We start from the raw sequence: 12134 nt of genomic DNA on the forward strand, positions 1-12134 counted from the left end.
GATATCCGCGGGCGGGCCTCGGGTGTCTTAGCCACGCCGCTGAACCAATTAGCCAAATTGTCTAGGAGTTAAGTTAGGAATATGTATCGTCAAGTTTCGCTTTTGTAGATCATGGGTGATCAAAGTGTTGTTCTTTGGCTAATTTTAATCTTGACCTTGAAAATTTCGATCGCCATCTTCAAAATGTTGATCTTCGACCTCGAAAACTTAAGAATCCTGGCCCGTTGAATAAAAATATACATTGATAGTCTACTTCTATAGCTTTTTAAACTCTGCTTTAATTTTCTTCAAATAAAATGTGTTAATTTGGTTCGCGTATAGAATGTCTGTAAAGGAAAATTTACCATCGACATCTAAAGGTTTTTCAAACTGTTCCGAAGAGAATTCCTCGTCTCAAGTAGTGCAGAAAATGGTTACAGATACTAAATTTTCCTCAACATTTTACGCCGGAAATTTCGGAAACAAAAATATACAATTCACTTTGAGTATATTGGCAGTGTGCCAAATGATAATGGTTTGCCAAAATATCAGGGCACCTACCAGTAACGCGACCAATTGGGAGCGTCACTCAAAGGTGTAGTATCTATTTATTTCAGTAGAGAAAAGTTTATTGATAAAGTTATTGTTTTTTATAGCATATACACAAAATGATTCTTCGAGAAAAAGGCGCCAAAAATAAAGCGAAACTAAAAATTTCTCCAAAAAGGCGTCCAAAGAAAGTTCCAAAATTAGCCAAGAGCTCTCCCAGGCAATTAGCTTTTCGAAAAGCTTTTATTGATTGGATTTCTTTTGACGGAGTGCCATTTTCGGAGGTCGAAGGCCGAGGTTTTAAAATGGTAATCGAAGCAGTTGACACGGAACTAACGGTCCCTTCGAGACGCACCATTGTGCGAGATTTGGAGGAAAGAGTGGCAAAGGATTTAATTCCCAAAATGAAGGTGAGGTAGCCGCCCAAGTGTTGAGACATAATGTAAGCGTAAATATACTGTTTTAGGTGTTGCTCGCCTCTTTCAAACCAAAAGAAGTGCACTTAACCTTGGACATTTGGTCGAGTAGACAGCGTCAGTCTGTAATCGGCTGTCGAGTACAGTTTATTGACGAAAATTGCAATTTCCAAAATTTGCTATTGGCTTTCTCTCATTTTCCACAAAGTCACACTGAAAATATTTTAAGAAAAATTATGGCTATTTTGGAAGAAGTAGGGCTAGATCCATCTACGGTTAGATTTAATTTTTTTGAATGTTTTCGGGCACTAAAAGAGTGATACCCACTAGTTGCATCATTTCAGGTATCTTGCATCTGCATAACTAAAGCGTTGAATATGGTCGGCGTTGTCGACGGACATTGGGAAATGACGTTTTCGACGCCTAAGGAAATTGAACTTGAATCTCGTCTATCGGAGGGCGAGGCATCCGAACGCGACAATGAAGAACCCATTGAGAACTTGGAGGCTGTCGGTGGTGTGGTTTTTTGTTACCGGTACACCGGGCTATAAATTCTGACAACATGTCGAGGAACATTCAATTACAAACGAAGGTTAAAACTTTTCATATACTTTAAAGGTTAAGCTTCTTATGTTTAAGGGAGCTATAACATCAGTCTAACAAGTCGCTGTTCAAAAATAGGTAACGCAAAAAGTTGTATTTTACAAAGAGTAACAAATGGACAGACCCTACTCCCTATCAGAGAGAGGGGGGGGGGGGGCAGCGCCACACACATTATTTGTCTACACCTAAAAATGTTGTTAATTTTGGGCCCCTACTCCTCAATTGTGGGGCCCCTTATATATTGACTTAATTATTAAGTTTTGCTAATTTTATGTATAAACCGAAAATAGAATAATCTATTTTAAAATGTTATTTTCTAATATTTTTGTTTTATTAAAATCGACTTGGAAGAGGCCCTTTCGTGGCCTCCCGCAATTCGATTTGTGGGCCTCAGTGAAAACAAACAATAAACTATGTCTCCTACCCCTAACGCCGCTCCTGCCCCTATATTGAAATTATTTCAATTTATCTTAAATGTCTGTAATGTTTTGCTTCCAGAAAGGTTATTATACTATTATAAATTAGAAACACATAAATAAAAAATGTATGTATTTAAACTAGGGAGAATAAATGTCTACGTCCAGACGATTTTTCGCTTTTCACTCAAGCCACCCTTGCCCCCCCCCCCCCCCCCAACGCTCCTTTGCTTAAATCAAATCAAAAAGTCCCGGTATTTCATTGGTTCCGTAATATTTACGTCACTCGGTGCAATGAAATCAAACGCCGTTTTGTTTCACCCCCGCACGCGACGGGAGGTAAGGCCTTCAACATGCCCGCAGATTGTCGCGACATAATCTTTCTACCTAATTATAAACACATTCAATGTTAAATTAATTGATAATTTTATTGCCGATGTAAAATTATGCGTTACGTAATATTCCGCTCAGCCGTCCACCTCCCCCTGTCACATTAAGTAACACTTGAACAAACCCCCCTTACTGTGTTACGTAATTTGTGAAAAGGCCCTAAGCAAATGTTTTAATAATTGCATTTGTTTAACATTTTTTACGTTGGAGTTCCTTGGAAGACATTTTTTATCCCAAAAATATAAAAAATAATGCGGACGTTTTTGATAAAACAAAGGATCCTTTCGCTTTTGGAGGAGAAAAATCAAACTCTACTTCGGATCCGCTGTGCGAAGAAATGATTACTGACAACTTGCGCGCGGAAGCTACAGACCTGTTAGATGAAATTATCAATTACGAAAAGAGATGGATTAGAAAGCGATGTATGGCTCATTCTCTCCAACTCGTAGTAAATGGCGCGATAGAAAAGTGTAAGAAAAGCAAGAAAATGATAGAGCGTATAAGCTCGTGGATTTCTTTAATTCGTCGCTCTCCGAAGTGGACGGAGAAGTTCAAAGAACATTCCCCTCAACAATTGGACGTAAAGGCAATAGGGGGTGTTCGCTGGAATGCCGTATATTCGGCAATAGAACGATTGTCTGAGGTTAGTTTCGGAATTTTTAATGTGGTTGTGTTGTTCAGGGAGTTACGTTCAGAAGTTTTTAACGTAACCGTCAATTTTAAGATGGCAACGGTGTTTTTGATTGATTTTTAGAGAGTACTGATCACGTTTTCTTCCGACAGCTGGCGCTATCTTTATTACTCAATAATATTGTCGGTCTGCTACCCGGCATATTCTTGATCAGTTCCCTCGAAGATACTAGAAACCCTAAAAAAATTCCGGCATGAAACTAATTATTCACCGTTTTGTAAATTAAGTGAACGTCATTATGATATAATATTTTTATAGGGCCTTCGATAGTTTATCCATTTTCTGCTCTTTTAACCTATTTCTAATTCAGGATGGAATGCTTCAGGCTCTTCGAGACATTATTAAGGAGGCGAGAGAAACGAAAAGATACGATAATTTGGAAATCCCAAGTGTCAATTTCGAGCAATCGATGAGTGAAGTTTTGGCTTTATTGAAGCCAATAAAGGTTGCAACGGACCTTTTTCAAACAAACGGACCAACCGCGCATCTCGTCAAAGGGCAAATTCTATCTGTAGTAGTACAGATTCGCGAAACGAACTCTCATAGTTTCCCCATTTTGAAACAAGAACTATTGAATCGTATTTCTACCAGATTCGCCGAGGACATTAAAGATGGCCATTACATCGCAGCTGCAATGTTGGATCCGCTACAAAAAACAACCGTGTTTCAAGGTACATGATTTAATTTATATTTAGTTAAAAGCCAAAAACCGGAATTTTAGGTTTCCTCTGTTTTTAACTGGAAATAGGTTGACTGTATAGCACATATGCCTTGCAAGCAGTCCTCTTCCAGTTCAAGACAGAGCAAAGCGAAAGGTCATGTAGTCAGTTTATAAACCCTTGAACATTTCACTAATTTATTTTCATAAATAGACATTTACAGCAATCCTTCCTGGGATTTAGGAGAATTTAGAACTCCAAGCCCTGAGACCGCTCTTACCAAAGTTCGAAGTTTTTTTGTAAAAACACATGATACGCGGGAACCGCGTAAAACAAATTAAAATATGGGTCAGCCGTCAAAAGTATTTCCAAAGTTGATAGCGCCGTCTAATTCGAAAAATGCTGTATCCAAACCAGAAAATGAGCTTCAGAGGTATTTAGCGGAAGGAATTTTGGAGCAAGACGATGTTAGTGCCCTCGATTATTGGCGCATGAACGAAAGGAGGTTTCCCAACCTGGCCAAATTGGCAAGACACGTTCTGTCCATACCCGCTGCTTCCGCTGACGTTGAGCGAATGTTCTCTATAGCCGGAGCCATTCTTAGATATCAACGGAGCAGTATAACTTTAAAGCATGTGGCCGATTTGCTAACGTTTAGATAATATACATTTCTAGAAGATAAAAATTAAAGATTAAATGTTTAACGACTCACTTTCATCCTTCTAAATCAATTCAACTAAATTTCTGGAGTAAATTCTAGGTAGATATATTAGAAAAATGATTGATCGCGTTAAAAAAACCACCAAAATAAAACATTTGTTTTCGCAATATGAACTAAATGTCTTAGGTTTTTTCCTACACTAGTTGATTGAACTAGTTGTAAGTAATTTGTTAATAAAATGGTGCGTTATTAATTGGTGTTATTTTTATTTTCATAAAATGGTACCGACTTACAATATTTTCAGATCACATTTCTTCATTGAGGTCCTTACTTATTGCATAACAAATATTTTATATCTAGGTGAGATTTATTTCACTTTTTACCTATAATTTTTTAGTAGAGCCACCAAGAAGCCCATTGTGAATAACAAGATGTCACGGACATCTTGGTACACGCAATCCCACTAATGTGCTAAGAATACAGTCCGACAAAATCCTTAACCATTTATCAAAATTCGCACCAGAAAGCCTGCAACATTCACCCTGTATCAAAATTATCACCTTAAAGTCTTGAAAATAGCTAAGAATCGAAGCCCGATATAAAACATTCACCCTGTATCAAAAGTTGCACCAGAAGTAGTGAATACTTGTAGCTCGATTTAAAACATTAACCATGTATCAAAATTCGCGCCAGAAAGTCTCCAACATAGTGAAAAATCATACGCGAAGAATATAGCTCCGCTGAATCCTAATTTATCCAAAAGTGGGTATTAGCTCTATTTAAAAAAAAAATCATGGCTCAATATAAAACTTTCACCCTGTATAAAAATTCGCGCCAGAAAGTCACCAACATTCTGAATAATCACAGACCTATATATAACATTCACCCTGTATCGAAATTTCCGCCGGAAAGTCTGCAACATAATAAATAACCACAGCCCAATATAAAACCATCGCCCTGTATCAAAAATGTGTACTCATCATTGAATAGAGTGTTTCGTCTGAAAACCCTGCGGCGTTACCATTGTAATTTGCCTATTGATAAAAAACGGTAACTGTCATGGCGGCCACTATTAACACTACACCTGTGACGTTACAAGTTTTCCAAATCGTATCAGACGACAACACTCTATACTGCTCCGATCAGTCACCAATGTCGCACTTATTTGTTACTACTCGTCATACATTTAAGAGACCTTGAAAACGCCACAGATAGAACGCTCGTTTGGACCTCTATAAGCGCGTATTTAGGACGTTATGTCGCTTTGCTGTCCGCAAACCCTTACTTAGAATTAAAATAAAGCAAAGTAAATTACTTTGCTTAATTGAAGTCCGATTTTCATGAAAGTTATATTTTTGTAAAGCTGTAGCCATATAACTTAGAATTGCAATTATTAATGGCCTCGCGTTGACCAGATTCAAAGCGAGGTGTCTGGTCAACGTTAGGCCTTTATTAATTGCAATTCTAAGTTATATAGCAACCACAGCTATACAAAAATATAACTTTCATGAACATTGGACTTTTAGGAAAAATTTAATACCACGAAAATTGCGGTTGCGTAAACTTCTCCAAAAACCATACTTAAATAATATTTATGAGTATATACCCGAAAATATCGGTCCGTTGAATTCTAACCTTATCCAAAATATTTTTATAACGTTATCGGACCTAAGTTTATATACACAAATTTTTAATTTTTATATTTTTTAGCATTTAATAAATGTTTCTGTACATAACAAAGACCTTATATCCTAACTCGATTAAACAGTAATTTTTGTCTGCTTTTAGACATTTTGAGCGAGTTATGCGGCGAGCGAGTCTTAAACGAGACGAGCGCGACTCAAATAGGGTTTTGCGAGCTAAGATGCCACCCGAGTTTATTTCGATCCTTTGTCGAACCGAGCCATAAACGAGCTGATCACGTATCGAGTCGAGCGTAAACCGAGCTGATCCAACTTCGAGTCGAGCCAACTTTGAGTCGAGCTCGAAATTCGACTCGGCTCGCTCATTGACACCTATAATCGTACCGCCAAGAAGGCATATTCGCCGAAGTACAGTACAGCGTTTTCTAATTAAATTTTATACGGTTTGTTTTACCCTTTTGTCGTTATTTATCAATTTACTGACCGTTGGTGCCTTTTTTCCTTCGTTACTAAATGTTAGAGACGAGTCGGGCCTACTTTTTTTCCGGCCTGACCCGACCCGACCCGAAAAACGTAAAAATAAATTTTGCCCGATCCGACCCGACCCGAAATAATTAAAATAAAATTCTGCCCGACCCGACCCGACCCGTAATTTTTGAAATAAAATTTTGCCCGACCCAACCCGACCCGATAAATTAAAAAATCGATTTTGCCCGGCCCGGCCCGGAAACCCATAAAGTCCCGAAAACCAGATAATTGCCGATAAGACCCGTAGAACCGTCGCAACCCATAGCATGAAGCTTTTTTTCATTTTATTATAAAGTGTAGATGTAGATATTCAAGACAAAATATAACAAGAGGCATTTATTTATTTAAACAATTTTTGTGAAGAACAGTTAGTTGCGAAAAAGTTGAACCTTTTAAATTCGTGCTTCGAGGACCAAGTGTCAGTCCCGTGCTGGAAAATACACGTTCGTCACTCGTTTGTGACGCGGGAATATCTAGACTTCTTTTAGCTATATTTTTTCAAAGTACGCCGAAACACGTGACTTGCAAATAGGCCTTTCAATAAAGTAACATTGGCCTTCTTGTATAATTGTATCGGGCGCGTAACTCGTGACGTAGAAGAGACGTTCAACTATCATAGCCAATTGACGCTAGCACAAACTCTATTTATGTCTTATTCAACTTGTTAAAAAGTTCCACGCGCGTCTTGATATTTTAGCGTAAACGGGCTCGCGCGCTTCCTAATATTTCCGTGTAGAGGGTCTCGTGCATTTTCGCGCGAGCTCTACAAAAACCAAAATATGCGCGCGCTCTCTAAATTTAACTGCACGATGAATCTAACGTAATCACGTGACCTCTCGTATTTTTTATGAAGAGCTATTATATTTCGACGAGTCGCCCTTTTTATAAAGATCTAGCTCCATTTAATTTTAAAATAAAAAAAACCCGACCCGACCCGAAATTTTCAGAAAATAAATTTGCCCGACCCGACCCGACCCGACCCGACCCGACCCGACCCGTAAATATTAAAATTTATTTCTGCTTGACCCGGCCCGAAGCGGGCTCGGGCCGGGTCGGGCATAAAAAGCCCGACTCAATCGGGGGCCTGACTCGTCTCTACTAAATGTGACTGGGGAAAGGGAAGAGTTAAACAAAATGTTACCTATCATAATTTAACATCTGCATTTAAATTATCAATTAATTTAAATTGTAGTAGCAATTTAGTACTTGTTTTATCTTTTATAATAGAACAGGGCCGCGTCAGCTGTTTTTTGCGCCGTAGGCAAACTCTTCGAACCGGGCCCCATACTATTTTTTTTTCAAATAGTTCTTTATCGTTTGAATACAAAACCTGGTGGAATATTTTCAAACCAGACAGGGAATTATGGGAAATCACATTTTTTCCAGAGTCTTTACCAATATCTAATAAATGTCGTCTGCTCACTCCTGCTTTGCTGCAAATTCAGTTGAAGCCTTGGAGGAAAATGTAGATACCCATAATGCAATTCATAATGCTCACAAGTCACATTGTTGACTTAGCCCAAATATCTAACAAAACATTATGATTATATTAAAAGCAATAAAATTTGATTTTGATTCAGTTCCCCAGTAGATGGCGCATTTCAAACGAGGTAGAACTTTTATAGAACGTATTAAATTATAGGCTAGTAATGATTTGGTAATTTTACGAAATTTTAGTGTGAAAGGAAAGTAGGAAACTTTCCATTCAGAACTCAATATCCGGGTGGACCGGGTCCCTTCGTGATGTGCGGGCCCTATTGCCTATATTGCCTAGGCGGCCTTTCTAGGAGCAAAACAGTACAGAAATTTATCTAATTTTGAAATAAATTCAATATTTTGGAGGTTAATGGTTTTATTACAATCAAGGGGGCAGTGGCGTAGCTGAGAACGCAGAGCCCCCCCCCACAAAAATCTTTTAATTTTTTTTGTTAGCGCCCCCCCCCCGAATCTCGAGGCCCCCGCACCGCGGGCCCTGTGGACTTTCAGCTACGCTACTGCAAGGGGGAGGAGCGCTTGTTACGTAATTTCACCATTTGTTACTCTTTGTTACAAAAGTGGGAGGGGGGTGTCGAAAACGTCGATTTTTTGCGTTACGTAATTTGTAAACAGGCCCTATGCACTCTAGTACATGTATCGTCCAACAAGATCTCGTTGACCTTTATAGCTTTAACTGTTTAAAAAATTTTAACGACACCGGCATCGGCAACCATGTACGTTTCAAGTCAACAACAAGGGGCTTTAAAATTAAAGCGTTTTTTATTCCGACGGAAAATTCAAAATGGTCAAACAACGCGCTTAGCTACATTTCAAAGGCAATGCAAAATCTAAAACATACCACATTAATTACACTTCTGTTATATAATAAATGCGAAAGGAAAACCGGTGTTCCTTTCCGTAATTTTTCGACTGAATAACGCCTTAATTACGTGACAAATAATCTAGTAGTACGACACATTATATTCTAACAATATTTAAAGTTCTAATGCAAACTGTTGAATTCTACCAACCTGGCAGTTGGGTAGCTATAGCACAGAGCCAGGGGCCCTTTTCATTTAACTTTATTGGGGTTTGGGAAGAAGTGCGGAAACGTTATCTGAGAGAGCATTTGTGGATATTCTTGCCCCACAACCTCAGTAACAAATTTTTAAGTCTTTCGAAACCTATTGGGACAGTGACACGAGATATTATCAGTATGTATCAATTGGCCAATAGATATTTACCTTTCGAGACATGAAAGGCCCCTATATATACTGCAACGCCACTGTTTTGATCTACATATTCTTAAGGGCATAACATAATAACCACAATATGGGCGCCTATTTAACCTACTTTTTGGTTTTATTTTAGGTCAAGAAATCGATTTTATGGGCTTCATAGCACCCTCTTCGAAACATAATATCTAAAAAGGGGACACCTTATACCAGTGAATGCACCAGGATATTCAAGAATATTCTGGTGCAGTCACTGGACACCCAAAACCATAATCAAAATATACAGAAATTGAATTAACCCATGCTTCCTTTAGAAATATAAATAAAACTTAAAGGAATCTAAAAGTAACCGCAAAATGTGTTTGCTATTTTTTATCTTTTGGGCCACTTGGTAGAAATTTGGGGTCACTTTCCATCTAGGCCTACATGTACGTTATTGCCGCTATTGGACGTTATTATAGATTACGGTTGAAAGTAGGAATGTTTCGCAGCCTTTGACAGATTGTTTCTATTATATTCAGGTTTTCAGTGAAAGGAGTTTGAACAGTTTATTTTAGTGATAACTTGTTCAGGGCGACGTCAGAGGCTGCCAATGAATAAAGTTCTTCGCTCACGCCCTAAGCGCCTGCTGATGAACGAAGTCTCTCTTCGCTCGCACCGTAAGCGGATGCTGGTGAAAGAAGTTGCTCTTCGCTCGCGCCGTAAGCGCCTACTGGTGAACGAAGTCGCTCTTCGCTCGCGCCGTAAGCGGATGCTGTTGAAAGAAGTTGCTCTTCGCTCGCGCCGTAAGCGGCTGCTGTTGAACGAAGTCGCTCTTCGCTCGCGCCGTAAGTGGATGCTGGTGAATGTGGCGCCTCATCGCGCTTTGAGAGAGGTCGCTCGCCGTAGTGGTAATGATTTTTACTCGAAAAAATCTTTATCTCCTAAGTTTAACAGCGGATTTCGAATTATCAAGTTTATCGCTCTAAGTGAACGGGATATATTATTTTTGTAATATATTGCTCTGAGTAAGCGAACTGAAATCAAAAATTTTTTCTTTTAATTAATGATCGTGATTTTTATGATTTTGAACACTCCTATATTCTGCGAACCTCTGCTTTCCCCCGTGTCGGGAGCGGGGAGGAAGACCAAACGTCACCGGCTTCTGTTTCAATCGTATTGCGAAACGTCAGTTTTACGGAGCCAATGAGATACCAAGTCGAGTTATTTATTTTAAGCGGAGGAGCATACCAGCGGGAATAGAAATGACGCGATAAATCGTCTAGATATAGTCATTCTCTCTGAGTGTAAATAAATACATTATTGATTAAAAATATAAATCAAGTTTTCAAAAAAAATATTAGTCAATATACATATATCCAAGAAAGTCGAAAAGATTCAATTTTTAAAGCTAAAACACCGGATATCGTCTTTGTTTCATATTGCCGAAATCATCAATAACTTCGTCAATATTAACATTTTTTGCGTCTTCTTGGAGGCACGCAATGACCAGCAGATCGCTGAGACGTTGGTCTCCACATCTATTTCGGAGGTAAGTTTTAACACGTTTCATGCAGATGAAAAATCGCTCGTTTTAACCGATGTTACCAGTAATGTCAGAACAAGGTCAATTGCTTTTAAGAACTCCCTGAAAGCAAGTGGATTACGACTCAAGCATGTTCTAACTTCCAGAATTGTCAACGACTTAGATTTATCTTTATGCAATGATAGAATAAAAGACTTTGCTGAAGCCAGTTCTCTGTGAAGCACTATTGTGTCGATACCGCAAGTGGGATATAGTTTCACAAGTTCGTTGATTGAATCTGGACATAAAAACTTATTGGCACTAGGATTGAAAGCCGACACACTCTTTAAAACACTACAGTTAACAGTGAATCGCGCCTCAATTTCAGATAGAAACCTGTCTCTACACTCAAAAAGGATTCCGACGCGCATTGAATTTTAATCATCAGTATTTTGGGTCTTCTCTGCAACCTTCAAATTCTTCTAACTAATTATTGACATCACATAATAATCAGATAGTTTCGACAACACTTGAGCTCGCTGTGGCCTACGGAAGTTTAAGTCGTACAGTGGAATACCAATTTGAACTCCAATTTCATCAGCTTCTTTTGCAATTGCCTCCCAAGTGTAATTGTTTCGAAATGCCATCAGATCGTTTTTGGTTGATTCTAGGAGTTGAATGGCAGATAGGTAATCGACTGATGAGTTTTGTAATTCTTGTGATAATGAATAGACTGCCCCAAGTAGCTTTTCAGTGACAAGTAAACAACGACGGAATGATATTGAATGTATTCGTTTTCGCAAACCTTGAGCTTCTGCAGCTGTTAACCTGTCAGCATTCTGTTTAGCAATGGCTTCCAACACATTAACAATGGTTTCATTACGAGGCTTTATTTTGCGAACGGATCGATACCAATAAGACCATCGAGTTTCAACTAATCTTTCGAGCTCCAAGACTTCTAGATTATTCTCAATTTGTGCGTTATAAACAAATAGTTCATGTCGGGGTCCACTAACTGATAAAAACACATAAACTGATTGAATGATGGAAAACATGGCAACGATATCGGGAATATTTTTAATTGTATTGACTAAAACTAGGTTTAGTCGATGGGCGTGGCAGTGAATGTATATGACATGTGGTGCAATTTCTTTAATCTGGGCCTGAACACCTCTAAGGTGACCACTCATGACAGAAGCCACACATTTATCCCACGATAATTTGTTTTCTAAAACTGCATTGTTGATAGCATTTTTCAATGCCTCAGCATCTACTTTTTCCACATGAAAAGTACCTAGAGGCTTTTCCCAAACTAAACCATTTGGTGCCGTGGATCTGATGACGAAGCTCATTTGTTCTGGCGATAAATATCTTTTGACTCATC

The 12134-nt window shown here is 38.6% G+C and overlaps 1 protein-coding gene across 1 annotated transcript; it reads left to right on the forward strand.

Moving 5' to 3' along the window:
• Positions 1–322: 322 nt before the first annotated feature.
• Positions 323–4365, forward strand: LOC149968893 (uncharacterized). The gene is made up of 8 exons (XM_090169299.1): positions 323–574; positions 636–938; positions 995–1219; positions 1289–1465; positions 2631–2996; positions 3355–3715; positions 3917–4002; positions 4078–4365. The coding sequence occupies exons 1-8, from the start codon at positions 323–325 to the stop codon at positions 4363–4365; spliced, it is 2058 nt and encodes a 685-aa protein (XP_090025425.1).
• Positions 4366–12134: the final 7769 nt, after the last annotated feature.

Source organism: Leiobunum rupestre, chromosome 1 (genome assembly GCF_980474605.1).
Source record: "Leiobunum rupestre chromosome 1, qqLeiRupe1.1.hap1, whole genome shotgun sequence".
In the NCBI taxonomy this organism is placed as follows: domain Eukaryota; kingdom Metazoa; phylum Arthropoda; class Arachnida; order Opiliones; family Sclerosomatidae; genus Leiobunum; species Leiobunum rupestre.